Here is a 26,054-nt window from a genome sequence, read left to right as displayed (position 1 = left end):
GGAGGGCAGACCCCTTCCAAGTATAACAGAAGTAGGCTGGACAATCACTCCATCCCTCCCCTAAACAGGACAGAGAGACATAGGGACAGACACAGTCAGCCTTCACTGGACACCTGGGCACAAGAACAGTCAGAGTGTTTGAAAAAACGAACAGTTCTCCCACTTCCCTACACCCTAGACTCACACATGTAGACCTACGCAGAACAACAGAAATGGGAGCCGGCGACCGTCTGCATAATATGCGCCCTCAAGATACACCCAGACCGCTCCGATCCTAGCGGCTGCTCGCCCAGGCGGGGACTCCGCAAGATCCAGGGGGCGCGCGAAGTCGCTTGAGCCAGCAGGCTCCTCCGGGTCTCTGTGGGACTGGATCCTGTCCTGGCCAAGAAATAAATGCGCAGCGAGAAAACCAGTGGCAAGCGTTTGTGGTCTCTGGGAGGACTAGGGATAAAAACTGCGGCTGCGCGGAGGAGAGGTGGAGGGAGACAGGACAGCAAACAATCTCCCTACCACTCAGACAGGGTCTCCGACGGCGAGTTCTGAGAGACTGCACCCTAAGTTTGGGTGTGAGTGGTAGAGCCACCAAATCACTCTGAATCACATTCTGAAGTTTTGCAGAGCGAAAACTCCTTGCTCCAAGGGCGGGGTGGGGGTCGGCTGGGGGTGGGGATGGGGGCGGGGGAGGATGGCTTCTGATGCGCCGCCGATAGGTCTGGGCAAAGGGGTGGGAGAGGGGTCGCAAAGGGAATGCAGCTGAGAGGACTGTTGAGGGTTTATTTGAGATCGACTAGTGTGAGGGAAAGCCTGTTCCAGAGACAGGTAGAGACAAACTTGGAGCCATTGGGAGTGACATACAAAATTTTATTATTATTTATTAATTATTTATTATTATTATTTATTTGTCATGTGCACAGAAAAGAAAAGAAAAAGAATCAAAACGAACCGACGCGCTGAAGGTGGCCAAGGAGACCAGAGCCATCCGGGAATCTTTCGAGGGTTCGGCTGGGTCCTGGGTTTGGGCCCCTGTCGCGCCAGCCCTACAGGGACTGGAATGGGCCGGGCCTCGGCGTTTGAACCTCGGCTCCCTCGCCGCCCCGCTTGGGCCACTGGAGCCTGGCTGGGCACCGGCAGTTCCCTTAACTATTCTCTTTTCTCGTTTTCCTTTTCAAATAAAAAGGCTCGAAGGAGAGAGAGATCTGGGCGAGGACTCCAAGCCTTTACGGATTTGTTCAAGGATTTTTATTTATTTTTCATTTTTATTGACTTTGTTTCTGTTATTTCGAGTCGTCACGATCCACGGGTGAGGAGACATGCAGGGCGCTTCGCCGCTACCGAGAGAGCAACTACGGGGCGGGGCGGCCCGGCCGCCGGCGGCCCAGAGCCCACGGGGCACGGCGCGAGGGGCGAACCTAGGGGCTGGAGCTGCCGCCTCTGATCTCGCCTCGGGGGGCAAGGCAGCTGGGGCAGGGCTGGGGAGAGGGGCCGAGGGAAGGCCAGAGACGGAGAGACGAAGACTGAGAGAGACAGAGGCGGAGAGAAGCAGAGGGCTGGAGAGGGGAGCGATGCAGAGGAGAGATGAGGAGAGAGCGAAAACACGGACTTACAGAGAAACAGCCAACAAAACAGAGGCGAGAGGAGTCCACAGGACCATGTTCGTCATTTTGCATAGAGATTTCTTTTCTTTCGTCATTTTTTGTAACATAAAAAAAAGAAGCCCCCCCTCCCCCAGGACGTGCTGTGCTTTAGTGGGCGTGTAGCTGTGTTCCCCCCTCCCCCCCAGCGAGCGGCGACTCTCACAGCACAGACAGCGGGGCGTTATCTACAGGCAAGGCGGGCGGGCACCTGGGACTCTACCGGGAGGGGCGGGGCGGGAGGGGCGGAGTTATATACACGTGGGTTCGCCTTCACAAGACACACACCGTCTTTCTACAAAGCAGCAGCCTGTTGGGTGTTTTTGTTTTCCTTTTTGCAAAGACCATCATATTAAATAAATGTAGACGACTTTTTTGCGGTTCTGTTCAGTTTCTGCCAGAGGAAGAGGATGGAGGTGGGTGGAGTGGGCAGCCCCCCACCTTCCACTCCGCGCAGCTAAGACGCCAGCTCACACCCTGCTCCTACCACCGGCAGACTGAGTCTGTGTCGGGGCGGGGGGCGGGGGTCATCGGGTAACTGCCTGGGGGGGACCAGTGCCGCGGCCTGCAGAAACTGGTCCTGAGGCAGGCACTGGGACAGCCTCAGGTGAGGGCGGCGAGTTAGGGAGGAGAGATGCAGAGCGACGTGGGATCGGAAAAGGACGGGTAGGAGGGTGAGCTGCGAAGTGGGTAGATGGAAGAGATGCCGAGGTAGGGGCAAGGCGGGGGCTGAGAGTCTGGTCACTAGTTGGAGCTGTCTGGGCCCTTGCGAACCGGGCAGTTCAGGTGGAGTTGGGAAGAGCCAAGGGTCGGACTCGGTGGGTGCGGGCTGCTGGGGCCTGTGTGCCTTGGGTCCCAACCTTGGAAACGCCTGACGATCCCCAAAGCGCATCCCTGAAGCCCGGCGCCCACGCCCCCATCCCATTCCACCTTCTGGGCAGGGCACACTCAGAAGGTGGGGGCTATCTGGTTGAAGCCGGGATTCGGACATTTTCCCCGAGGTCTCGGCAGGAGGCTCTTCCTCCTTTTTCAGAAAATCGTTTTGTTCTTCATTTCCTTTGCCCAGTCCCTCCAACGAAGCCTCCCGGCGCTCGCCGGAGCGTCCGAGGCGGGCTGCTCCGGGGCTGGGCCAGGCTGCAGTCCGCGCTGATTGTGTGTCACAGAAGCGTGTCCCCCGCGCGCAGCGGCGGGCCCGGCCAGAGTCCGGCGGTGCGGCTGGTGGGCTCCGGGGCCAGCTCGGGCGAGGCGGGAACGAACTGGGTCGGGCCCTCCTCGCGACGCGGCGCTGTCCAGCAGGCGGGGAGGGGCGGCGGGCGGGGTTGGGGGCGGCGGGCCCGGGCCTGAGGGTCCCGCCCGCGGCTTCACTCGTCTTGTCCCGCCTTGGACGGGGTGAAGTGAAGGGCTGGAGGGGTCCTGGGACGGGGGGTTGGGTCTGGGGCGGTGACCGGGAGGCTTCGGGTTGCGTCGATCCTCCCTCCCTCCGGGGTGGGCGGTCAGACAGGGACGATGTGGAGGCCGAAGCTGTCGGCCTGAAGCTTGATGTGGTCCCCGCGGTAACTAGTGGCGGTCATAGGCAGCGGCAGCAGCGGCAGGGGCGGAGCCCCGGGGGGCGGCACTATAATAATAAGGGGAACCTGGAAGTTAACACAGGAGAAGAATGGGCTGGGTGAGAGGACAAACAGGAGAACAAAAAAGGAAAGAAAAGCAAAGCAGAGACCTCCTCGTGCTGGGGTCTAGCAGGATCCGTGCAGGGAGGCCTTGGCTGAGCTGCGGGGCCGGTTGCCCCCAGGAGAACTGCATTCACCGGGTGGGAGAGGGACCCGATCGGTGACCGCCGCCGCCCGACTGCGGACCTCGAAGGGGTCCCGGGGTGGGGCGGCGCAGAGCCTTGCAGCCGCCGGGAACAGAGCGGAGCGGAGGGAGGGGCGGGAGGCGCGGGCTTCCTCTAGGGATCCCGGGGCCTCAGAGCTGCGCTAACGAGCCTGCCCGGCTGGGCACCCAAATGTCCGGTGGCGGGCTGTCGAACCCGCGTCCGGAAGCCGCACGGCCGAGCTGGCGGGCTGGCGGACCAACGCGCTGAGCCGCCGGCCAGCCAGGTGGCGGTACTCACTTAGTAAGGCGGGGTTGCTGAATCTCCAAGCCTCGTTGTAGGCCGTGTACTGGGGGTGGCTGTACGGGTTGCCGGAGAACTCGCTCCCTGCGGGAGGGCGGGGGAGTGGGGATCAGACACGCGCAAGGCCAGGACGGACCTGACGTGCCCGGCCAGGGGCCATCCCCCGGGTCCGAGGTGCAGATGCTTCGCCAGGCGGCCGGGCGGAGACAGAACAATCCACCTGGTCCTCAGGGGGAGAGCCCGTGGTGGTGGTGGCGGGGTGTGTGTGTGTGTGCAGAAGCACCGACGCGCCTCCCACAGCGCCGCGGAGGTAGTTTCGGGGCGCTCCCGCGGAAGCGCTCCGAGTCACCCAGGAAGGGCTTGTTCTGAGTCCAGGGGCACTTACGCCCTGCGTTGGGGACCAAAGCCTTTTTAGTGGAGACTCTGGTTCTAGGAGCCACAGCCCCACAGGGTGAAAGCGGGGGAGGTTGGCGAAGACAGGCCCTGGGGACACTTTGTCCCAGAAAGTCCTGGGAAAGGAATCTCAGCACGGTGCCAATGCGAGGGGGTGGGGGCTCTGCTGGGAAACACTCCTCTCCCACCTTTCCCTCTAGAGATTTGATACGTGGGCCACGCAGCAGGGGAAGGAGGCGGCGGGAGGAGGCAGGTGGACTGCCCGCGGGTTCGCAAGCGGTGAACGTAGGGCCCCGTGGGCTGGGAGCCGTCGGAAGCTGCTTCCCTCCCTCCGCGCGAGAAAGGCCAGGCCCCCGGGTTTCCCCCTCGCCCTTTCTCCTGTGTGATGACCCCAGACTGTTTACAGTGATCCCTAACCGCGGGTTAAGTAGAGGAGAAGGGGCCCCTCTCGGAGAGGGAGCTGGGGTGGGGGTGGGGGATGCAGCCACTGGAAAGCCTGTTTATTGACGAGGAGGGAAAGCATGCGTGCAGCAGGATAATGAGCTTCTGAGCTCAACTGTGACCAAGAGGAACTGAGCTATCTCCTTCCCCATCGCTAATGAAACAAGTGTAATTTCCTCATCAGCACTAGATTCTGTTTAACGACTCCCCCCTTGCCACCATGAGCTCTCTGCGGTTCCCCTCACCCCATCTCCTTGCAGACTAAACCCCCCCCGCACCCCCATCTTTCTGAGACCTTCTCCAGTCTCCACCTGCTCTCACCTGGGATCTTCCCAGAAGAATCTCCTTGCACCCAACACTCCTGTTCCCCCTACTCTAAATCTGGGCAGGAATCCCCCTACTCACACCCTCAATTCTCTTTACCCAGTTCCTCAGCCCCCTGTTCTGCAACACCAGGCAGCAATCTCCCACTCTGCCATCCCCCTCCCCTAGCTCTGCTGACCAAGGGCTGTCCCTGAATGGCCCATCCAGGAATGGGGCCAGTCACCCTATTCTATCCCTCCCCCCTTCCATGAGCGCTGAGCTTCAGGGAACGGGCACACAGAGGGTACCCAGCAGGACAGGATGCAGGCCCAGTGACTCTAATCCTCTTTAAGACAAGAGTTTTTTGGTGTGGATGTGAATAGGAACTTCAACTCTCTGGCTTCAAGCCCAGCTCCCAATCTGGGGTGAGGGGTTGGGGAGAGCACAGCCTTCAGGTATAGTTACCAGATCCTACATATGGCCGCTTTCTCTCTGATCCTCACAGCCCAAACCCAGCTCCTCTCAAAGGGGGACAGGTCAGAGCCCCAGGAGCAGTGAAGGCCCCAGGGCTCCTCTGAGATGTGGGCGTGCTCTAGGTGTCTTTCTGAAGCCAGCCTCTCTGGTTCCTGCCACAGCCTGTTTTCTGTTCCTCTTTCCTTAGGGACTGATACCCTTCTCTCCCTGGGGTGGGGTCGGCTCCTGGTCTTCCCATTGGGTTGGTGTGGACCAGGGTGGCTTTGTCTGAGTGACTGACATGCCCCTGGAAATGGTTCTTGGCTCCAGGTTTCCATGGAAACCAGGGTAGGCTCTTCCGAGCAGTGTCAGCTGGCTGGGGGTAGGCTAGGGCACTGAGGGTGGAGCTGAGGCCGAGTGCTCCCAGGGCACAGGCTGGGGCGGGTGGGCACTGCAGAGGGGCCAGGACATACAGGAGAGTGCACACAGGGGGTCCTTCTGCAGGCTCCCTCTGTGGGGTGCTCAAGAGGGAGGGTGAGAGACCCCCACTGCGGCCTCTAGAGAGACAGAGGGATAGAACAGCAGTAGTTTGTGGGAGAGGAGATATTGGGTCTCCCCCCACCCCCAGTCTCAGACTACAGACCATGCAGCAGTTCACCCACAGTTTAGCTACCCCCACCTAAATTAGGCAGCTGCAGCTGGGTCACATACCAGGCACCATTCCTGCCAGGGTGGAGGTGGGGTAGCTTCCCTGGCCAGTGGGGGGCACGTGAGGGGGGTAACCAGGCAGAGTGGTGCTCGCCATGTCACGACCTGGAAAAACACAAAGGGGGAAGGGGTGAGGCCTGGAAGAGAGGGGCCTGCCTCTGCTCACACCAGGGTACTCTGGAAAAGAAAGTATTGAGTGCAGACACGTGGGAGCAGAGCTGAATGAGAAGGTCCAGGTGAGCCCTTACGTGTATCTAGCTTGTCACCTCAATGTCCCATGATCAACTGTCTGTATACACCTCTGCTCAGTGTAGCTCTTTGTGTGTCTCTGTGCATGTGTGTGTGTTTGCCTTTGCTTGTGTCTCTTTCTAGCCCAAACCCAGATGGAGAAGGGAGGGAGATGACCTGGCTTTACTCTTCCTTCCCAGTGAGATACTCAGTTGTATCTCTCCAGTAGAAAAAAACGACCTCTATCATCTTGCTCAGCTCTTCCCTCTCTGATGCGCATGGCTATTCCCTGTCCTCTCCAAGTGAAGCTGCAGGTGTTGGGCCTGGCGGGTGTGAAGAGCAGGAGCTGGCTGGTGGGCTATTTTCCTGTTAGTGTTTATGACATTTAAGAGAGAGAAAACCATCTCCGAAGCAAATCAGGAGCTTTGAGCCAGCAGTACAAGTGGATTAGACCAAGTTTCAATGAGCAAAGTCTGCTCTGCCCACTAGCTGCTGGACTTCTGTCCCTGGAGGTGTCTGTTGCTGAGTCTGGAGAGTGGGAGGAAGGGCTTTCCTACTGTCCTGGAGTGAAGGTGAAGCATGCCAGTCTGAGGGAGATACCCATGGTCCACAGATATCTCTGGAACACAGCTGTCCCTGAATGGCTTTCCTTCCTTGCAGACCCCCTCCATTGCCATGAAGCGGTCACTGCCTCCTTTGCAATTTAGCATGCTCCAGTCTCTAACAATAATTTGCCCTCTCCCATACTTTCACGCCCGAGAGTCTCATTCATCCTCTCCTGGGTCCCAGGTCCCATCTCTCCTCTCCATATTCCCCTTAGTCTCCTCTTCAGCCAGTGCCACTCTCCCACTCCAGTGCCTCTGTCCAACCCTGGGAAGCGGTATGGCTGGAAGAAGTCACAGAACTATGCATCTCTGGCCCACTTTCTTCTCATCAATGGCGCTAGACCTCATCCTCCTGATGGCTATTCCAAAGTGCTTCTCTCTCTCTCTCCTTGACACTCTCCCCTTAAAGTTGACCTCACCCCCAACTTCCCTGAAATGTGTGAGTTTCCTCACTGTTACCTTAACACATCGAGTGATTCATCCTTTCCTAAATAGACAAAGACATAGCTCAGGCCTTTGCAATCCCAGCTGCCTGTGAACCTTTCCATCAGCTGTCCCACTGTCACCTCAAACCTGACAGGAATAAAAGTGATCATCTTCCCCACAGTCAGTCCTACTGACCCACTTGAAGACCATCAGACCAAAACCTCTGGATTTGTTCTTGACATAGCTCCCACCCGCCTCACCATATGAAGTCAATTACTAAGTGCCGTCAGTTTTCCTTAGCAATGTCTACTACATCCATCCTGCTTCCATTTCCTCCATTTGTGTTCCCTGCCTCCACATCCTTCTTCAGTCTATCCCACGTGTGGCTGCGTGGTTAGCTCTCATGAAACATTGCTTTCATCACATCACTTCCCTAGCAAAACCACTGCAGATTCTCTGTAGTCTGTAGTTTGAGTGTCTCTCTGGCAGTCTAAAGTCTACCAGGCTTTCAAAGCCTCTCTGATATTCTTCCCAGTCAGGTTTCTCAACACTGATTCTCACCCCTCCTGGTTTAGTTTGACTGCTGTCACTGGCTTTGGTGCTGTGAAATCTCTGCTTTTGCCATGTTATTTTCTTCTTACTATCATTTCCCTCACCTTCCAGCTCAAGCCTTAAAATCCCTACTGTTCTACCTATCAGAGAAGTTTCTCTCTCCTAAACTTTTCTATAGTTTCTGTCCTCCATGGTTTACCAGTCACTATAGTTCAGGAAGCATCAGCCCTATTGTTTGCTTCCTCAAATAGATCATAATGAAACCAAGGGCAGGCCCTGTCTTCTGCTCTATCTTACAGTTGAAAATATGGTAGATGCTCAATAAAAATTTACTGATTAATTCTGTCAGTCTATTGGATTTAATAGACTTAATTAATGGACTTAATTCCAGATGGGTTATATTGTTTTCTGTTTCATATACGTTGGTGTCCTTTGGAGAAGAAAAGCTGAGCAAAATGTAAATTTTAAATCTGCTTTTTCTGTACAAATAGTTTGAATGATGGATTATGAATTTTTATAAGATGATGAAAAATTTATATAGGATGATGAAAATGAGGGACTCATATGTTGTGAGTCAGCTTTATCATGCCATGGAATGACAGTCTTTCTACCTATCTAACATAGCTAATCTCTTACATTTCAAAACTGAAGAGTAGAACTGTCAAACAGATCACTCTGGACTCCCAGAGAGACAGAAGAATCTACGTTTGCTTTGTTGTGGTTTTCTTTCATTGACTTCTATTGTCAACTAAATGTATGACCCTCTTGACTATCTCTCAGTGGAGAGGACCAGAAGTGGACAAGTCAGCAACATCTATCAATTCCTAGGGAGATTAGTGATATGGCATTTTGTGGCCAAAAAGTCCCAAGATAGAGGAGAGTTAGGGAGGATGTAGAGGCTTTGGTGGCTCAGACGGTAAAAACGTCTACAGTGCAGGAGACCCGGGTTCAATCCCTGAGTTGGGAAGATCCCCTGGAGAAGGAAATGGCAACCCACTCCAGTACTCTTGCCTGGAAAATCCCATGGACGGAGGAGCCTGGTAGGCTACAGTCCATGGGGTCGCAAAGAATCAGAGAGGACTGAACGACTTCACTTTCACTTTCAGAGGTTTTAAATTACAAGAATATAGAAGACCAATTCTTGCTCTTGCGACCCTAATGGCCACAAAACAGCCAGGAGAAGAAGGATGCTTCTTCTCAATAAACAGGAATTTAAATGCATTTGAATTTTGATTTTCAGCTGCATGGTTCTCACAGCTTGTTACACACAAAATCCTTGTACTCTAAGGTTGTGTCACACAATACCTTACCTAGCTTCAGGAGAGAAGACGAAATGTGAGAAAACCAGAAAGGTGTTTCCAGCTACCTGGAGGCACCTCTATGCAATGTTTATTTCCACTGGATTTTTCTCTTGCAAATGATTCAGCTTCCAGCCACAGAACTGTTGATTGAGAGACACATTTCTAAATTCTATTGAAAAAAAAACAAAACTGAATCTGGGATGTGCTATTCAAATATTTTCTAAGTGTGAGATAAGAGACCCACGATGAGGAAAAAGCATTGAAAGCTTCCTGGTGTTCTGCACACAGCTGTGCTTCTACTCTCCTGGATTCTTTAACATCAGTATCACCACCAAGAAGTGCCTGTTCAGGACCCCTGAGCCAACAAAGGTATAAGCCACTGCATACAAAGCACTCTCAATGGCTTCATTAGCACACAGGTGACACCTGAAGAGCAGGAACAAATTGACCAAACTCTTGCCAGAGCCATATATCCTTCTGGAACACCACTGTCAATAATGGAAAATACATACTGCAGGAAGTTTTCAAATTACTAAGACCATCATACCATTTGCCCAGCAGCATTCTGTGAGCAAGCCTCTTTCAGTGAGTGACTATGAATGGGTAATGGAATCTGTGCAAGGAAGAATCAACAGAGGACTGGGTCTTGCTTTACTACAGATGAGTGGACAAGCGGGAGTGGAGACGGACTCTAAAACTGTATGACAGCATAACCACCTTCTTCAAACAAACAGGCAAAAGTGCAGAAAGAGGAGAAAACAGTTTCAGAGAAGAATACATGGCTATAAAATATGTATTATTTGACAGACATAGGAAGCAGTCAAGCATTTGCTTTGCTCACTGATGATGCCAGGAACATGAAAGCAGTACCAAGCATCACACATGAATAAAACCCCACATATTATAAGAGGATGGGCATTTCTCTTTGGATAATTGTTTCCTATGATGACAAAGTTTTAAAGATGGAAGAGCCTTTGAGATGTTGGGTCTCACTTCCTTGTTCTAAAGTTAAGAAAACAGGGGCACAGAGAAGCACTGTGACTTTCCTATTGCTGCAGAGCTGGTAAATGACAAAGTGTGATGCTCTGTCTGTACCATACTACCTTTCAATGATAACATGAAGCCAGATCCTCCCCAAATGCACCAAAGAAAAGGAAAAAGAAGTCCTCTGACAAGCAGAATCTCATATTGTCACCACTGTTATTAGGATGAGGCAAGAAAAACAGGACACAAAGAACAAAATATTGACACTGAAAGTCTGCAGTAAAACTCCACGGGGTGGGGTATTAATCTCCTTTGAGAGTTTTCTGAAAAACAAAGAAGCTCTTCAAGAAACAGGAGTAGTTGAGAATCTAAAGTACCCAAAAGTGTTAGAAGCACTGTACTTGATGAGGATGTCTTCTCAGTTCAACTGCAGAAGTCCCTGAAGATTCTAAAGCCAATTTCTACGGCAATCACTACATCTGAATCAGACAGTGCACTTTTGTCAGACATTCCTTACCAAATGGGCCAGATCAAATCAACTGTTTGGGAGAAACTAAGTGCAGTTCTTCTTTTAAGTACAGAGAAAAGCAAAGTGAGACTTTATTAAGAAAATTTCAGTCCCTGGTTAATTTATGCTACTTTGTCAGCTTTAAGGTCCAAGGGCAGAGCTGTATTTCTACTTGCACCTAGACTAGCTAGCATTCACTGCTGCTGCTGCTGCTAAGTCACTTCAGTCGTGTCCAACTCTGTGTGACCCCATAGACGGAAGCCCACCAGGCTCCCCGTCCCTGGGATTCTCCAGGCAAGAACACTGGAGTGGGTTGCCATCTCCTTCTCCAATGTGTGAAAGTGAAAGTGAAGCCGCTCAGTCGTGTCCGACCCCCAGCGACCTCAGGGACTGCAGCCCACCAGGCTGCTCCATCCATGGGGTTTTCTAGGCAAGAGTACTGGAGTGGCTTGCCATAGCATTCACTGAGCACCTACTAATTATGCTAGGCGTTGTCCTAAATATTTTCTATACATTATCTCATTTAATCCCAATATCAACCTATGATGTTGATCTTTTTTTTTTTTTAATCCACATTTTATAGATGAGAAGCTGAACCTCAGAGGGGATAAGTATTCTGTTCAAGATTTCACAGCTCATAGATGACAGAATCTGGACTGCAGAACAAGCAGTATACTCAGAAATGGGTTCTAGAATGACATTCTCAGCTACTGTAGACCCAGAAAATAGGTATTTGGTCCAGGAAAGTAACCTGGGATTATGCTAAGCAAATTCTTCCTATAATAGAACATTGTGTCACTTCTTGTTTCTTGCATATTTCAAGTTCTTCCATTTTCCACAGCAAGTGTTTTAAACTGAGGATCACCAATCCTGTAGGGTATCACTGATGCACTTTAGGGAGTCCATATAAAGCTATATATAAGATGTCATAGTTACTAATGCCACACTTAGATGACCTTTTATCATGTTCTCAAAAGTATTCATGACTCAAAGATTAGTAGTCAGTGTTTATAAAAAAAAGACCAAAGACACTGATTAGTAAGAAAGACACTGGTTTGTTTGAAACTATTTGAATTGTACCAATAAACCAGATCATACAAAGAACAGTAGAATAACATGTGAAGAAACAGGAAGGCTTATCTCAAGAAAGACAAATGTCAGCATCCAGAAGACCAAGGAAATAATAAAAAGGAAGCCACCAAAGCAGCACAGATGCTTTCATTCAGTGCTGGCAAGACAACAAGACTTATTAGACACAGATTTATACAGTAAAAGTTATATTCAATGAGCTTAGAGATGCCTTCCCTCAGCATCTTTCTCTGAAAATGAGCACTTTTGCTATCCACTTGACACTATGGAGGACCCTAAGGGGAGAAAACATAACTCTTGTTTTACTATCCTAACCTCAAGTTTTGTCTGCTTCTCATACGGTAGTGAAAATGAAGACATTAGATTGCTTCAAGGTTAGCAGTCTGTGCCTGCATTTGACACAAGCGTTCATAATACTTTCAAGAATACACAGTTATTAAATTTGTAATTACTGTCTAAATAAACTGTATATTTACATTTACTACATCAGTTATGATCACTTTAGGACCAATCCCAGTTATATAGAACACACCAAAGTAACAACTTTAAATCTGTAAAAGATGTTTTAATAGGAGAGGGGAAGATATTTCTACCTATTTCGTTTTGTTCTTGATTTCCCAGGTTTGCAGATTCTCCGGAAGGTTTCTCCTGGGGGTCAGAGGTGCCTGTGTGAGGGCCCTCAGCCCCAGGCTCTGTCTTGGCCCTATAGCTCCTCATCCGGAGGTCGGCCTGCCCTGGGCTCCAGCAGAGGGGGCTATTTCTGCAGCTCAGGGCGGCTGCTCTCCCAGCCAATCTGGCTTCCCACCCACAGCTGGACCTCTGTTCCCTGGGGTGTCCTGGGCAAGGATGCCACTCACAGCTATGTGGGCAGAGTGAAGCCTGCACCTTGACAGCTGACCTGCTGGACACAGTCAGTTGTGCTGTTCCTGCCCTTCTCCCAGCACACAGTCCCTGACTGGGCCACGCTAGCCTGCTGGCCCAGGGTCCCACAGGAGGTGCTCCTATAACTCAGCTGGACCATGGATGGAGCTGCAGCCTTAGCATCCTGGGAGAAGGACAGGGAATGCTGGCAAGAATCGCATTCTCAAAGGACTGAAAGGGAACTTGACTATCCTCTCGTCTAAGTCCCTCATTTTACAGAGGAGGAAAGTGAGGCTCAGAGAGAGGGGACAACTTCCCTGTGCTCTCCTCTTTCACTTCCCCAGGCTACCACCTTCTCTGGCTCCACTAGCAAGTTGCAAATGAAGAATGGAGTCTTTAGGTGCTGGCACTCTGGAGGCTGGGCCTGGGCTCACTGATGGGCTCCCAGCCCCTCATGCTGGGTGGGCAGAGGTTAAGCCTGTTTGCACAGTCTCTCGATGCTCCAGGTCTCCCAGTTCCTCTCTGGCTTTATTTTGTTCTCTGAGAGCACTGCATTGTCAGCTCTAATCCTTCCGAAAGCGCAGCGTTTTTCAGGCACTCTGTGTAAGTGAGACCCTAATCCCAAGGAAAACGGCCACTTAAGCTGCCAGAGCATTAGGCTGCTCTCTGAGCCTCCTGCAGGATTTCCTCCTTCCCCAGCCGTTCCCCCTCCCCACTCCGCAAACCGGGGAGAGGGGAGGATTTCAATCTGAAGGTGTGCAAAGCCCTCTCTGAAGTAACAACGGTGGCAGGGCTTGCCTCCCAAAGCTCAGGGCTGAAAAAGTGCTGGTTTGTTTGTCCGGAGGCTACAGCTCAGAACCTCGGAAGGAAGGATTCTGATTACCTTGGGGTGGGGGTCTTCCTGTCACCTTGTTGAGGTGACTGGCTCTATAGGGAAAACGGCCTTTTACTTAGGTGACTCTGAGACCACCAGGGATATTTCTGAGTCCTTGGTCCCAATACATTCCTATAACATTCACTGGGACACAACTATTTAGGGTTTCTGGTCCTTCAGGAAAGGTTGGGTTGGCTGACTTCACTTTTATTTAGCCAACCTTTTCTTCTTAGTACCGAATAATAGAATAAATAGGTTGAGTGCTGGGGGATCCCTCCCCCTACCTTTGGAGAACTCTTCTTTGGGACACTTCGAGCATCTCTAAATATCTACAGCAGATGAAAGTTTCCCTAGAACCCAGCTAACCATGAAAACAGTGCCCAGCGTTCTCTCTCTCTCTTTTTTTGGCTAGGTCACGCAGCATAGAGGAGGATCCTAGTCTCCTGAGATCAAACCCTCGCCCCCTGCACTAGAAGCACGCATGGGGTCTTAAACCACCGGACCACCGGGGAAGTTCCCGGGGAAGTTTTCTACTCGGCAACACTTTTTTTTTTGTAGTTGGCTACTATGTGCATTTGAAATAAAGATCATTGATCCCTCAAAAATATTTTGATTTAAATTCAAACTGTCCTCTCTCCTTAATCTCTAAATAAATCAGTGAGACCATGATGTGGAGGGCCAAATACAGTCCATTTGGCATGCTCAGCCTTTGGGTCTCATGGATGGAAGGAGGAGATGAAGGGAGGAGTCAAGAGGAGAAGCCCAAGGTAATGGGCCAAATTTGAGCTCAGCTTAGAAGCCTATAGGATTACATCTTTGCTGAGATGCCGGAGAGCCCTTTATAACTTCTTCCTCTTCCCCATGGCTCTCCTTCCCTCACTGGCTCCATTAGCAGCCCCGGGTGCTTCTGTCCAAGGCACCCTGCTGGGGAGGGCAGCCCATCACTGCTGGGATAGCTGGTGAGCACAGTCATGGGTGTAGAATTAGGCCTGGAGATTAGGGTGGTACAGCTTTTATTGTGTTCAAATTTGATCTGACTCTCCCAGTCCTAGAGTAAATTAATGACTTTTATTTGAAATATCTTTTCCTTCCAGAGGTGGACTGGATGAAGGAGGAAGGGAAGGAGCCCCGATCCAATGACTCCCTAGGCTGCAGACCCACAGCATCCACATTATCTGTCAATGTCTCATTGCTATGGAAATGCCCCCATAATTAAATCAGAGTTGATGTCTGGGGGCTGGTGGTCCTTGGGGATGTGTCTGGAGGCCTCGGATGTTCGGAGGAGGCTAGCCTCTTATAAGTGGGCCGTCTCAGTTGAGGAGAAGCCCTCTTGGCTTCATCCAGCCACCATAGCAACAGGCTCTATGACTTGCTATGTGTCTGAAGTTGCCCTAGCACTCTCCTTTCAAGGTTGGAGAGAAACTCTGATGTCTGTGCCCTAAATTCCTCTAGCTAATCAGGGGCTTTGAGCTGACAGACAAGGCTAGGAGACTCCCAGCCTCCTTCAGAAACATTTCTCAGCCTTTATTGCCCTCTCCTCCCCCAAGGGGCTGGCCAAGGGCTAAGCTGTTTGTTTTATGGAGGGAAATGCAGTCGCATTGGAAGGGGGTTGTTAACTACAGGAAAGAGGCATTTCCTAGAGGTCCTCAGGACTCCTGGAGCAAGAGGACGGTTTCCCAGGGTCCACACCTCAATCTGCTAAAAGGCCACTTTCGCTCACCATCCCAGCTGTGGGTAAGGAGGCTGAACTTCTAATAGTCTGCAACCTTTTCTCAGAAGCTGAGCCCACACAACTTTTTCTAGGCCCCATGGGCCAGCCCCTGATTTTCTTTGAACTTTGCCTTACTGGTTTCCTCCACCTCTGCTCAAATTTACCAGCTTCCAGAAGAACCCCATCTTCTGCTCCCTCCCCTGCCGTGGGTGGTATTTCCAAATCTCAGCTACAGGTTCCTGCAGAGCTGCAGTCTCTAGGCATCCAGAGAAATTTCCCTGAGCTCTTGAATAAAACCAGCTTATCCCCACCAGGATGGGGAAACTAACAAGGCTTTTTAGAAATTTCCCCATTAGGGAGGAATGGACCGTCCCTGCTACAGTTGTCTAATGTTCAGACATTTTTCCGAAACGGAAGATTCTCTGCTGAGACTTAGCAGTATGGGAGCTTGGATAAGAAGGCGAGAGGCTCTACTTTCAGGGCTGCCTGGGGGTCCTCTATTTCCATGCCTCCAAGTCCCCAGACAACACGATCTAGGTGTCTTCTTTGCCCTTTTAAGATCACTATTACCTGACTAGTTGCTGAGCAGTGGTGAAGAAGGGGATGTGGGGTCAAGATTTCTGATTAACACAAAACATACTTTTAGATGGAGGAATAAATGGCAACCCACTCCAGTATTCTTGCCTGGAGAATCCCCATGGACAGAGGAGCCTGGCAGGCTGCAGTCCATGGGGTCGCAAGAGTTGGACACAACTAAGTGACTAAGCACACCCATCCTTACTTTTAGAAATAATTTTTAGAATTTTAAACACGCTTACTATATAGTTGCTTTTGGATTGTTCTGGATTGTTTTGGGTTGTTATTATCTCTAATTCTTGGGGGGGTATTAATTGTTCTGCTTATTACTTATACTAATTCTCCTTCGTTAGTCTGTATTTACATGAGGTCTATCATTTGTTATAGTGAGCTCATCTATAGTGGTGGACTTGTTTCTGTGGGAGTCCCATGTCCTCTGGATTGTACAATGTCTCTGCAAAGAAGATTTGCCCTTGTCCTGCTGGGGTTTCTGAGTGGGTTACTATTCTGGACAAATTTGTATGTAAGTTCTTAGCTGGGAGTTCCTGCCACATCCCCATGGTGTAAATTTGGACTCAGGGTTAGGCTTGGGGTCTCCACTTCTCATAGAGACATTATTTTGCCCTCACTTGTTTCCGTGGACCCTGGGGATGATTTTGTGGTTTCCCTTTCATAGACAGTGTTGTCCTGCTTTGTTCCTGACTTTATTCAGGGGAATACTCAGTTCTAGTTGCTGCTTCTCTGGGGCCCAAGATCATGTTTTCTGTCTGGTGTGTTATAACCCCAGCCTCCCCCAGTTAGGGTCTGCCTCCAGTGTGGCCTCTCACACATTGCTCTGGGTTTGAATCTCCCTCTGTTTCTGATACCAGAGGGTGAGGTTTGGTTGTGTATTAGCAATTCTCATTGTTATTTATCCAGCTGTGTTTTGGTGAGTTTAGCCTGCTGGCTAATGATGCTGCAGCAGAAGCACATAGAATCTTCCCTTTCTGGACATCGATCTCATTCATCTGTTACCGCCTGGGACTTAAAAGAGGGTGGGGAGAACTTCACTTGCATAAAACTCCCGAGTGCTCAGCAGTGAGCCTCACCAGAGGCTGTGAAGCCCACTCACTCAGTGCAGCAGCTCTGGGGCCCAGTATATCCCTCGGGTTCTAGACTGAACATGGAGAACCGCTGTACAAGCCCTGACTTCCTCCCACACCACCTTGCTCCACTGGGGCTCCCGGGCAGGGAACCTGCTCTCATTATCAGGGTGGATCTTCACCAGGCAAAGGGACTCTCTAAATGCTCAGAAGCATCTCCAAGTGACTTTGGGAATCCTGAAACTAGTATTCATCTTACTCTCGCAGATCAACATCACTGCCAAGGTCCCTTCACACTCTTCTGCAGCTGCAGACCTGGCCAGGCACACGACAAGAGGAGTCACAGTGAGGAGGTCATGGGAAAGAGAGGCTCTTTTCTACCAGTGATGGGAGACTTAGAGGCATCAGCACACAGTCAGAACCAGAGTCCTCACTGAAAAGGCCCTGACTCCAAGGCCCCTGGGACCACTGAGGGGTTGATGGCAGCCCCGCTCTGAGGTCCTTTGAAAGGGTAAGAAGGGAGAAGGTTGCCACAGCCAGGCAACCTGAGGGAGCCTGGGGCTAGAGTGCCCCCCACCCACTCTCTCATCCAGTTGGCCCCCTTTTCCTTATCACTTAGGAGAGACTCGGCTCTGTTCCAGACCAGCAGCCTAGAGCAGTGGGCTGGAGAGAAGAGATGCTGCTGAGCTGGAGTGGCCCAGCGGCGGAAGGGAAAGTGGGTGATAAATTTAAATAACCAGCTTGACTTGGCAGCTTGCTGAGTTGTGATGCAGTGAAATTAAAATCTCGGCAGAACTTGCAAACACTACCCAGAAAAATCCGTCTCCCTCTCTGGTTCCATGATGGAAGGTAGGGAGGGGAGGCATTCGGGCCAAGCCCCAGCCTCCAGCAGCCACCCTTGCTTGCAATGTGATTAGCTGTGTCCTGGCCCACTGGACTCCACTCTCCCCTCCAAACAATAGTCCAGGTTCCTCTCTCTTCTCAGTCCTGACCTTGTGGAACAGCTGCATCAAGTGGCTGGTGAAGTTTGAAATCAGCCTCTGGTGCCAGGAGGTGGCAGGAATATCAATAAGGTCGGCTCGTCGGGTTGGGCTAGGGCTTCCTGAGCTGTTTCCTTAGGACTCACTTGCAGAGGTTTACAGCCTCAGCAGCCTGTCCCCTGGGAGGAAGATGAGCTGGGGGTTTAGTTTAGGATATGGGAGGTGAAGAGGGCTCCTCAAACACCTGAGCACATTCAAGCCAGACTGTGGCCACAGGATGCCCTCTCTCACCTGGAGCACACACCTGGCCAGAATCACCTGCTGGAAATCTCCAGCCCTTTCCTCCCCCACCAAAGCCCTTCATACTCTCCAACCAAATAAAATCATAAAGAATCGTAGAGGGGGATTTTTTCAAATACACCAAAAGCCATTCCTGTATCCGAGCTGTGCTTGGAAACCAGTTCTAGATACCAACATCTTTCTAGAAAAACTCACCCAAAATCCACCTCTCTGATGTCTGCTCTCTTTACATCACTGCTCACTGCTACCCACAAACTCCTGGCCTGAAGGCCAACTTGCTGGACCCAACTCCTGAGATGGTCCAGGAAACCTCTGGGCACTGCCCTGTTTCTCACCTTGACAGTACCTCCAGCAAATTCTGTTTGTCCCCATAATAAACACATCATGAATCATTCATCTTTAATAGATTATGCAAATTAGGAGGACATAAAATCAACAAAGATCAATAACTGCAGACGTTTAATTGCCAGCAAAACATTTTAAGAATGAGTATAATCTGTAGCCCTTTCTTGGGTAATGGCACCATTAATCCAAACCCTGGATCTTGGCCTAAGTGTAGAAAAATCATTCCCTGCCCCTTTACTCCCTCCCAACGCCCCTCCCCCACATCTCCACCACTTCTCTCTTTTTGGTAATTTCCAGTTTCTGAGCGAGTTTCCCCGTCATTACCACTGGTGAACAGCTCCGAATGTTAATGGTTCTGCTTTTGTTACTCCTCGCTTGATTGAAATGTCGCATACAGATTGAGATGTTAGTGCTAACTTGCCACCTGGGAATGTCAAGCTGGGTCTGAAATGAACTTTTCTCACACTTGGATCCAGATGGATCAGCCGGAGATGTTCCCAGGCTGAGCTGGGACCGTTCCAGGGCCATGGGGGGGAGGCGGGTGGGGGGATGCTCAAGGTGGAGGCACTTTTCTGCACCAGCCTGAGTTCTCCTGCTGTAAGAACCCTGCCCCAGAGATACTTCTCTCCATTCCAGGAAGCCTCTACCTTCTGGATGGTGGCCCTGGGCCCAGGGAAGCATAGCTGGGGGTAGAGAAGTCTCCTGGGCTCTGATTTGCTGCTGCCTTGGGGTGGGCCACCTTTGGGAAGTGACGACTGAAACTCTCAGCAGATCAGAAGAAACGTGACCCATCCTAGGCCATCGCTCTTCCTTGGGTTGGAATGCCCACAGCTCAGGGAGCTTCTGTACTGGGCGATGGACTGTCTCCTGCTGAGGGCCAGTGGGTCCTGTGCTGTGTCCTGACCGAGCTTTTGGTTGTCACTCCCAAAAGCTTGTCCAGAACTCAAACACTGTCTGCCTAGCCTAAAAGCTCAACTCTGTCCAGGCCAGAAACAGTGGGACTAGAACATCCTTTAGGGAGAATATGGAAAAGCAAACAACAGGGCTCTCCCAAACTCCCCAGGTGGAGGATGGTGGCCGCTTGTAGCCCTGAGCCATGTTCAAAACAGCTCCAAGTTGGAACCTGTCCTCCAGTGGGGCCAAGCCTGCTCCCTGTCTCTGCTGCTGGCTGCTTGCAGGTGGGCTGCCAGGTCCCCAGGCCACCTCCGCTTGCCTTGCTCGGCAGGTAATGCCTCAGCATCTCCCAATCCCCACCGAGACCCTTCTCAATCATTCTCCCAAGGAACAAACGGCACATTGGCTTTACTGTCTCCAGAATAATTAGGTGAATTTTAATAACACCTCGATGTGTGTCTCTCCCACTTGGGCACTTTCCTGGCCCGGAAACCCTTTTCTGCAGTGCCAGCCCGCAGCTCAGAGGCCAGGAGTGTCATCAGCTGGACCCTCCACTGCGCCGCACCTCGGCCTTCTTCCCCTCTAGCTGCCTCTGCTGCCCTTCGTCCACCTGGATTAGGTGCCCCGCCCTCTGCATCGAGGGTCGGGACCCTGTCTGGCCTTGAAATCAAGCCTTGGTTTCAGTGATGTCTCTGAGAAGCTGGAGAAGGGCTGAAATAATTGAGCTTATCTATTACCACAGAACCGGATACCATGCCCTGAAGCCTAAAGCCACAGTTTTGGCACTCCCGGGCCACCCAGAGGAGAGGGACACAGGTCCTCCAGGGGACTGGGGGACACGGGAGTGTGGAGGCTCAACATTGAATGGGCACTCAGGCTCCATTCTTGCTGGCCTGGCTTATTTACTCTCCTTCTCCCATGTACATCCTAGCGAGAGGCTCATAATTCTCACCACCTTGGTAGAGGCAAGAAAAAAAGGCACAGAAAGAGGCAAAAGGATGGGCAGAAAGAACCAGCTCTAACCCCTCCTGGCTTTGACCTTTCCAGGCTGCAGCACACAGAGACCCTGCCCATGGTGCTTTCTCCCACATCCGTACACATCTGTTGAGGAAGTGCCCTGACTTTTGGAGACTCGCTCTTTCTACAGAGATCATGGCAGGGAGCCCACTTGTCACACTAGGCCCCAGATGGCATAGGCTGAGGCGCCTCCACTGAAAGCAGTTTCCCCACCCTCCTGGAAGCCCCCTTACCGGTCACAACAGGGTATGTCTGTGAGCCTGACACGTTGCTGCCCAGCTCGGGGTTGGTGGATGCAGATAGACTCGACTTGACTTCATCAAGCCCAGGGGTCAGGGCTGGGAGGGAGTACTCATTCCCCTGGGAGGAGAGAGAAAAGAGACAGCTCGCTATTGACGCACACATGCGGAGAGAGGCCTCGGTGTGCAGATGGGGAGGAGGGACGGGGAGCCCTCCCAGATGGGGTGGAAGGAGCTGGCCAGGCAGAGGGCGGGGAGGGTGGGAGGGGTGGGCTCAAGGGATGATGCAGAGTTGTGTGTGGGGGGAGGCAGACCTGACTCTGGGAAGTTGAGGGGGAGCCCGTCCATTCTTGGTGGGTATCCACACACCCTCGACCTCTCTGTAGCCTCTCCTGCTTAAGAAGCCCCCAAGGGCAAGGGGTAGCCATGGGAAACCCCCTGGGAAGAGGCCAAGGGAGTTTTCAGGTGCCCCGGGGTAGGGAGTCTCAGGGAGGAGAGATGAACCCTGATGCGATGGCAGAGGCAGGAGCTGGGGGGAAGGGCCTAGTGGGGCCTCCAGCCTGGCACTGCTGGGCCACTGATCGGGTGCTGGCGCCCCTTTTTAAAAAACAAACAAAGACAGCCTCACGGGCCCCTCGCTCTCTGCCTGTGCACTGGGGTATGAAATTGGGGAGGGGGAGAGTCCACATGGCTAACAGAAGGGTGGGAGGGGGCCAGTCATTGACTCTGAAAGGGTGTCCTGCCTGAAACACTCCGGTAATTGCCTTTTTATTGCAGCCACCGCCAAGCCAGACCCCAGAGCTGGGCCGACCAGGAGCCCGCACAAAGCAGGAAAAGTTGCTCTGATTAATATTACGTTAAATTAAAACTGATTTTCTGCGCTTTCGGGTCTGTTTTTTTCTCTTCCACTTCCTGGCCCCCCCCAGAGGACCCCTCCCCTCCTTGGCTGGACAGGATTGCCTCGTCATTTCCAATTCCTTCTCGTATTGATCTTCCTGTAGAAATCAGTTTTGTAATTAGCTGCAAATTAGGCCTTCTACTGGGGGTGAAGCTGCCCCCTGATTTATCACCAGAGTAATTCGCTGTGATCGGAGAGAAATTAAAATGAACTCAATTAGGCTTCGGATTTGCTTTATGGGCCCTGCTCCGAGTTTCAGGGGGAAAAATGACTGTGCTGGTGTTTAATAGTCTAATGAAAGTAAATAAAGGTTATTCATTGTAATACAGCCGGGGACTCGGGGAGGGTGCACCAAGCCGCCCGCCTCGGCCAGCTCCTCCTTTGTTGGTTTATAGCTCAGGGCACCTTAAAAAGACTTTTGATTTTTGTTTTATGAAGACAAACAGCTTATGGGATAAAAGGACGGGCGGGGAGAAAGGCGAATGGCTGAGAGCTGTTGGAGTCCCGAGTAGAACTGTGCTGTGCAGAGCCTGTGCGGCCGTGCTTGTGCATTGCGTGCAGGTGTGTGCTGAGTGTGCAAACACGGCAGGCTGTGTTGTGCTCACTGCGGGCCTGGCCTGGGTGGTAGTGTGGGGAGAATGTGTGTGTGCTCCCATGCCGGAGCATGCACATGCGGCGGGGGCCGGGGGGCTATCCTGTCTTCTGGGTGAAGGTGGGCATGGAGGGGTGCTGAGTTGGTGGTCTGGCTGATGGGCTGTGGGGAGAAGGGGTGGGGAGGGAGCAGGTGGGTGGTGGATCGTCTGTGAACACATGCACACGTGTGAATGTCAGGAGTTAGGAGATGTGTTCTGTGTATTGTGCTGGGGTGTTCTGGGTTGTTCTGCATCTGTGGGAAGTACTGGGTCTGAGGGGTGGGCTGTCAGCCTGCCTGGGGTCACGATGGATAGCCGGGTGAGGGAGCAGGAGGCAGGCACTGGGCTCTCTTCCTGACACCTCCTGGGGCAAGAAGAGCATCCAGGCTTCCTTAGACTTTCTGTAGGATTCTGGGGGCATTTAGGCAAGGGGTGTTCCTGAGTACCCAATGCCAGGAGCACAGGATGGCAGGGCTGGAAGTGACCTGTCAGGTCTTCTGTTCAAGCCCTTCATTCTCTAGACAGAAACTGAGGATGAGGCTGAAACTGAAAGGGGGTAAGACTCGTCTACGGCCATACTTGCACCCGGAACTCACCATTTCTAACTGCCACATACCATGATGATTTTCTCAGCTTTGTCGTAATGTCCTCCTGTGAGGGTGCTTACAGGGCGCACACACACAGCACACCTTCAGGCAGCACATGTGATGCTGGGTGTGCAACTGGCTAACCTGTATGTGTGTCCTCCAGAAGCCTTGCTCTGCCCAGCCCCTCTCCCTTCTCCAAGCAGAGAGCTCCTTCCTCACCTGCTCTGATTTGATGTGCTCTGATGCCTGGAAGACGTCAGGGTAGGAAGGACGCTCAAAGACCCGATCCAAAGCTTCCAGCTGCTGCTGGGTAAAGGTGTCGGCCCGCAAGTGCTTCCGCAAACTGTCCACGCCACTCTGGGAGTCTCCATTGGGGACCGAGCCCTCGGACACATCTGGAGGACACAGGGACACTCAGGGCATGAGCGCAGGTGAGCAGAGGCACAGAGCAAAGCAGTGGGCAAAGGGGGTGGGCACTTGGCTGGGTCCCCGGGGCTCTGGACCCCTTCTAGGAAACCTACGCCCAGTTTTGAGGGGCTGACCCAGGGGCTGGCCATGCGTCAGAGTCCTGACTGAGGGAGCCAGCACCCCTCAACGACCTGGGAAGACAAAGGGAAGTTGTCACAGCAGGGGGTGGGGGTGGGAAGGACTAGGTGGAGGTTGGGGAGCCAGAGGGGCTCTTGGGCACCGTCTCCTCAGGACATGCCTCCCCTGAACCCCTCCTGTCCCTCAGCCCCGGGTCAGCCTGGGGGGAGGAGCTGGGTGTCTCAGGCCAGCATTACTGAGCCTGTGGAGAATTGAACTTGGCTCTGAGATGAATTTCAGTTCCACTGACTCCAAGGGTGGAAAATCATCAAATCTCTGAGGCTGAGTGTAACACGGAGACTGGGTGAAGTAATTAACTTCACCACCGAGGGAGGAGGGACCCAGGGCCCAGCAGAGGCGCTCTCCTTATGTTGGGCCAGGCCTGAGACCAGAGCAGGAGGAAGGCAGGTGACACGGGAGCCAGGAAATGTGACTCGGGCAGGGACTGAAGCCAGGGTCCTCGCAGATGCTGCTGTGCTCTGAGGCAACCCCCTCTCAGCTTCTGTCCTTGACCTGAACTCTGGCTAAACTCCACCAGAGGCCTGCTCCTTGGCCACTTGGGTCCTCCTGCCATCTCCACAGGGAGCTGAGACCCACCCCAGGTCTGAAATACCAGGACAGTGCCACAGACCTGCACAGACCAGGACCTGCGCCCACTCCCTGGGGCTGCAGGTGGTCCCATCTGTGTGCTGCCTTCCCTGGGCCTCCCACCACTCGGCTACCCCTGCCTCCCTGGCCTTGCCCTCTCCATCTGACCCGCGGGGGTCTTCAGAGTGCACAGTGGGCCAAGCACCTGCTCTGCCCACATTCCCCGAACCCCTGCTCTGCCACTCCCCGGGCCCAAAGCTGGGTCCTTGCAGTCACTGCTTGGCCACTCCTTTGCTTCCCTCAGCCCGAAACCAGCTGGGGAGTCTTGGGCCTGGGGCCAGTCATGCTGGAGAACCCAGGGTGTTCCTCTGGGATTGTTATATATATCAGTTTATAGGTGATTATATGATATGATATAATCAATATTGCATTATATACAGTAACACCATACAATATCATTCAGGAGACCATAGAAAATATTACATATTGATTAACCTCAACCTGCAGCCATCGTCTCTTGCTGGTTTCCCAGATGGAGCAAGGGGATCTGCTTTCCTAATGGGACTTCCTGTCTTCACTCCATCCTGGAGGGGGTGGGAAAGCAAAGAAAGTGTGTTGTGTGTTGTGTGTGTGTGTGTGTGTGTGTGTGTGTGTGAAAGAGAGAGAAATGGAGACCAGGATGATGTCTGAGGTGGACAGACAGACACAGGGACAGCATGAATGATATTTCTATGTTCCCTATGCTCCTAAGGCCAAAAAACTTGTTGTTGTGTTTTTTCTGTGTAAGCCTCTGGAATGATTTTCTGTCTGAGAGGGAGTGTGTGCTTCTCTCTGTCTGAGTTAGGTGGTGACGTATTTATTTTCCCCCTTTGTGTATCTTCTGTGTGTATGCATGCATTTGTGCACATATACACATCCAGATAAGTGTCTGGGTATGTTTAAGTGACAGCACAAGAACCTTTCTGAAAAGGAGTGTGTACGGGTGTGACTGCACAGGGAGCGTGAGCCCACATCCCTGTTTCTCCTGCGCCTGCTTCTCTTTCAAGGACATGCCATCATCCTAAGGCCATCCCTTGGAGCTATTAATATTTGCATGTTTCATTGTGTCTAATCCTCTGTTGCTGGAGTCCTGCCTTTTGGGGAAGCCTTTCCATCAGGGCAGAGGGAGACAGTGAGTGTCTTTGTGTGTGGTTACTCCAGTGTCACCAATGGGTCCTGGGGAGTCAAGTGCATTTGTCTGTGAACACAGCATCACATGTTACGTGCACAGGTGTGTGCTATGTGCAGTGAGACTCATACTATGCCTCTGTGTAGACTTGTGTATATGCCTGTGTGTGGCTTGGCTCAGCCCATGTGTGTGTGTGTGTGTGTGTGTGTGTGTAGGGGCTGAACTGAAGCTTTGTCCTTAGGTCACTGGCTGGAGGAGTCTCTTTTCCTTCATTTATTCAGGGGCCCTTCAGATCTTGACAAATCTGTCACTCTAAATTTGCGAGAGATTATGGCGCTCTCTCCCCAGCCCGCAGAGAGGTGATATATGATATCTGCTGCCCCTATTGATTGCCTGATCTGGTGGCAGAGGCCGGCGAAATGAACTTGAAATGAACATCATGCCTCAACTCATTGTGCGTATAATACACTACTTAATCCCACATTTTTCAGCCGCTATGGAATTCAATTGATCAATCATGTTCCACTGATAGTACTGTTTTAGGGGTTATTGCTGCTCCCTCCACTCACTGACCTTTTTATTTATTTATTTTTTTTCGTATACTGAGGCCCTGGTGATAAGACAGGTTACAGAGGCAGCCACGGAAAGGGGAGGGAGGAAAGAAAGGTGAAAGGAAGGCTGCTCCTGGAAGAGGTGGCGGGGAGACTGGGAACGGGGAGAAGGGGGGAGGGAAAGGGGGTGGGGTAGGGAAGAGACAGAAGGTGCCAGAAGGGCAGAAAAGCAAACCAGGGTGATGGAGGCATAAGGCTGACAAAGGCTTGAGGAAACCCCCCAAAGGAGAGGGAAGGTGATAGGAAGTGGGAAAGGCAGCAGTCGTGATGAATGGCGGAGGAGCACAAAGAAAGTTGTGGGGAACAGGGTGGAGAGTTGCAGGGGCAGGGAGAGGACAGCGGCATTACTGGTGGGGGACAGGGAGGCAGTG

The 26,054-nt window shown here is 52.1% G+C and overlaps 1 protein-coding gene across 1 annotated transcript in view; it reads right to left on the bottom strand.

The window, feature by feature from the left end:
• Positions 1 to 860: 860 nt before the first annotated feature.
• PAX2 (paired box 2) overlaps positions 861 to 26,054 on the bottom strand; it is an 80,872-nt gene continuing 55,678 nt past the window's right edge. The window contains exons 7-11 of the mRNA XM_055425921.2: positions 22,951 to 23,126; positions 20,609 to 20,735; positions 6,046 to 6,147; positions 3,742 to 3,828; positions 861 to 3,246 (exon numbers count right to left, since the gene is read on the bottom strand). Coding sequence (XP_055281896.2) covers positions 3,125 to 3,246; positions 3,742 to 3,828; positions 6,046 to 6,147; positions 20,609 to 20,735; positions 22,951 to 23,126 — 614 coding nt within the window. The 3' untranslated portion in view covers positions 861 to 3,124. The remainder of the gene's footprint in view (positions 3,247 to 3,741; positions 3,829 to 6,045; positions 6,148 to 20,608; positions 20,736 to 22,950; positions 23,127 to 26,054) is intronic.

The sequence above is a fragment of the Moschus berezovskii genome, chromosome 12 (genome assembly GCF_049115385.1).
Source record: "Moschus berezovskii isolate FMDL1 chromosome 12, NW_MosBer_1.0, whole genome shotgun sequence".
Classification (NCBI taxonomy): Eukaryota; Metazoa; Chordata; class Mammalia; order Artiodactyla; family Moschidae; genus Moschus; species Moschus berezovskii.
The sequence above is the reverse complement of the archived record's forward strand: the minus strand, read 5'-3'. Positions and strand labels throughout refer to the sequence as shown.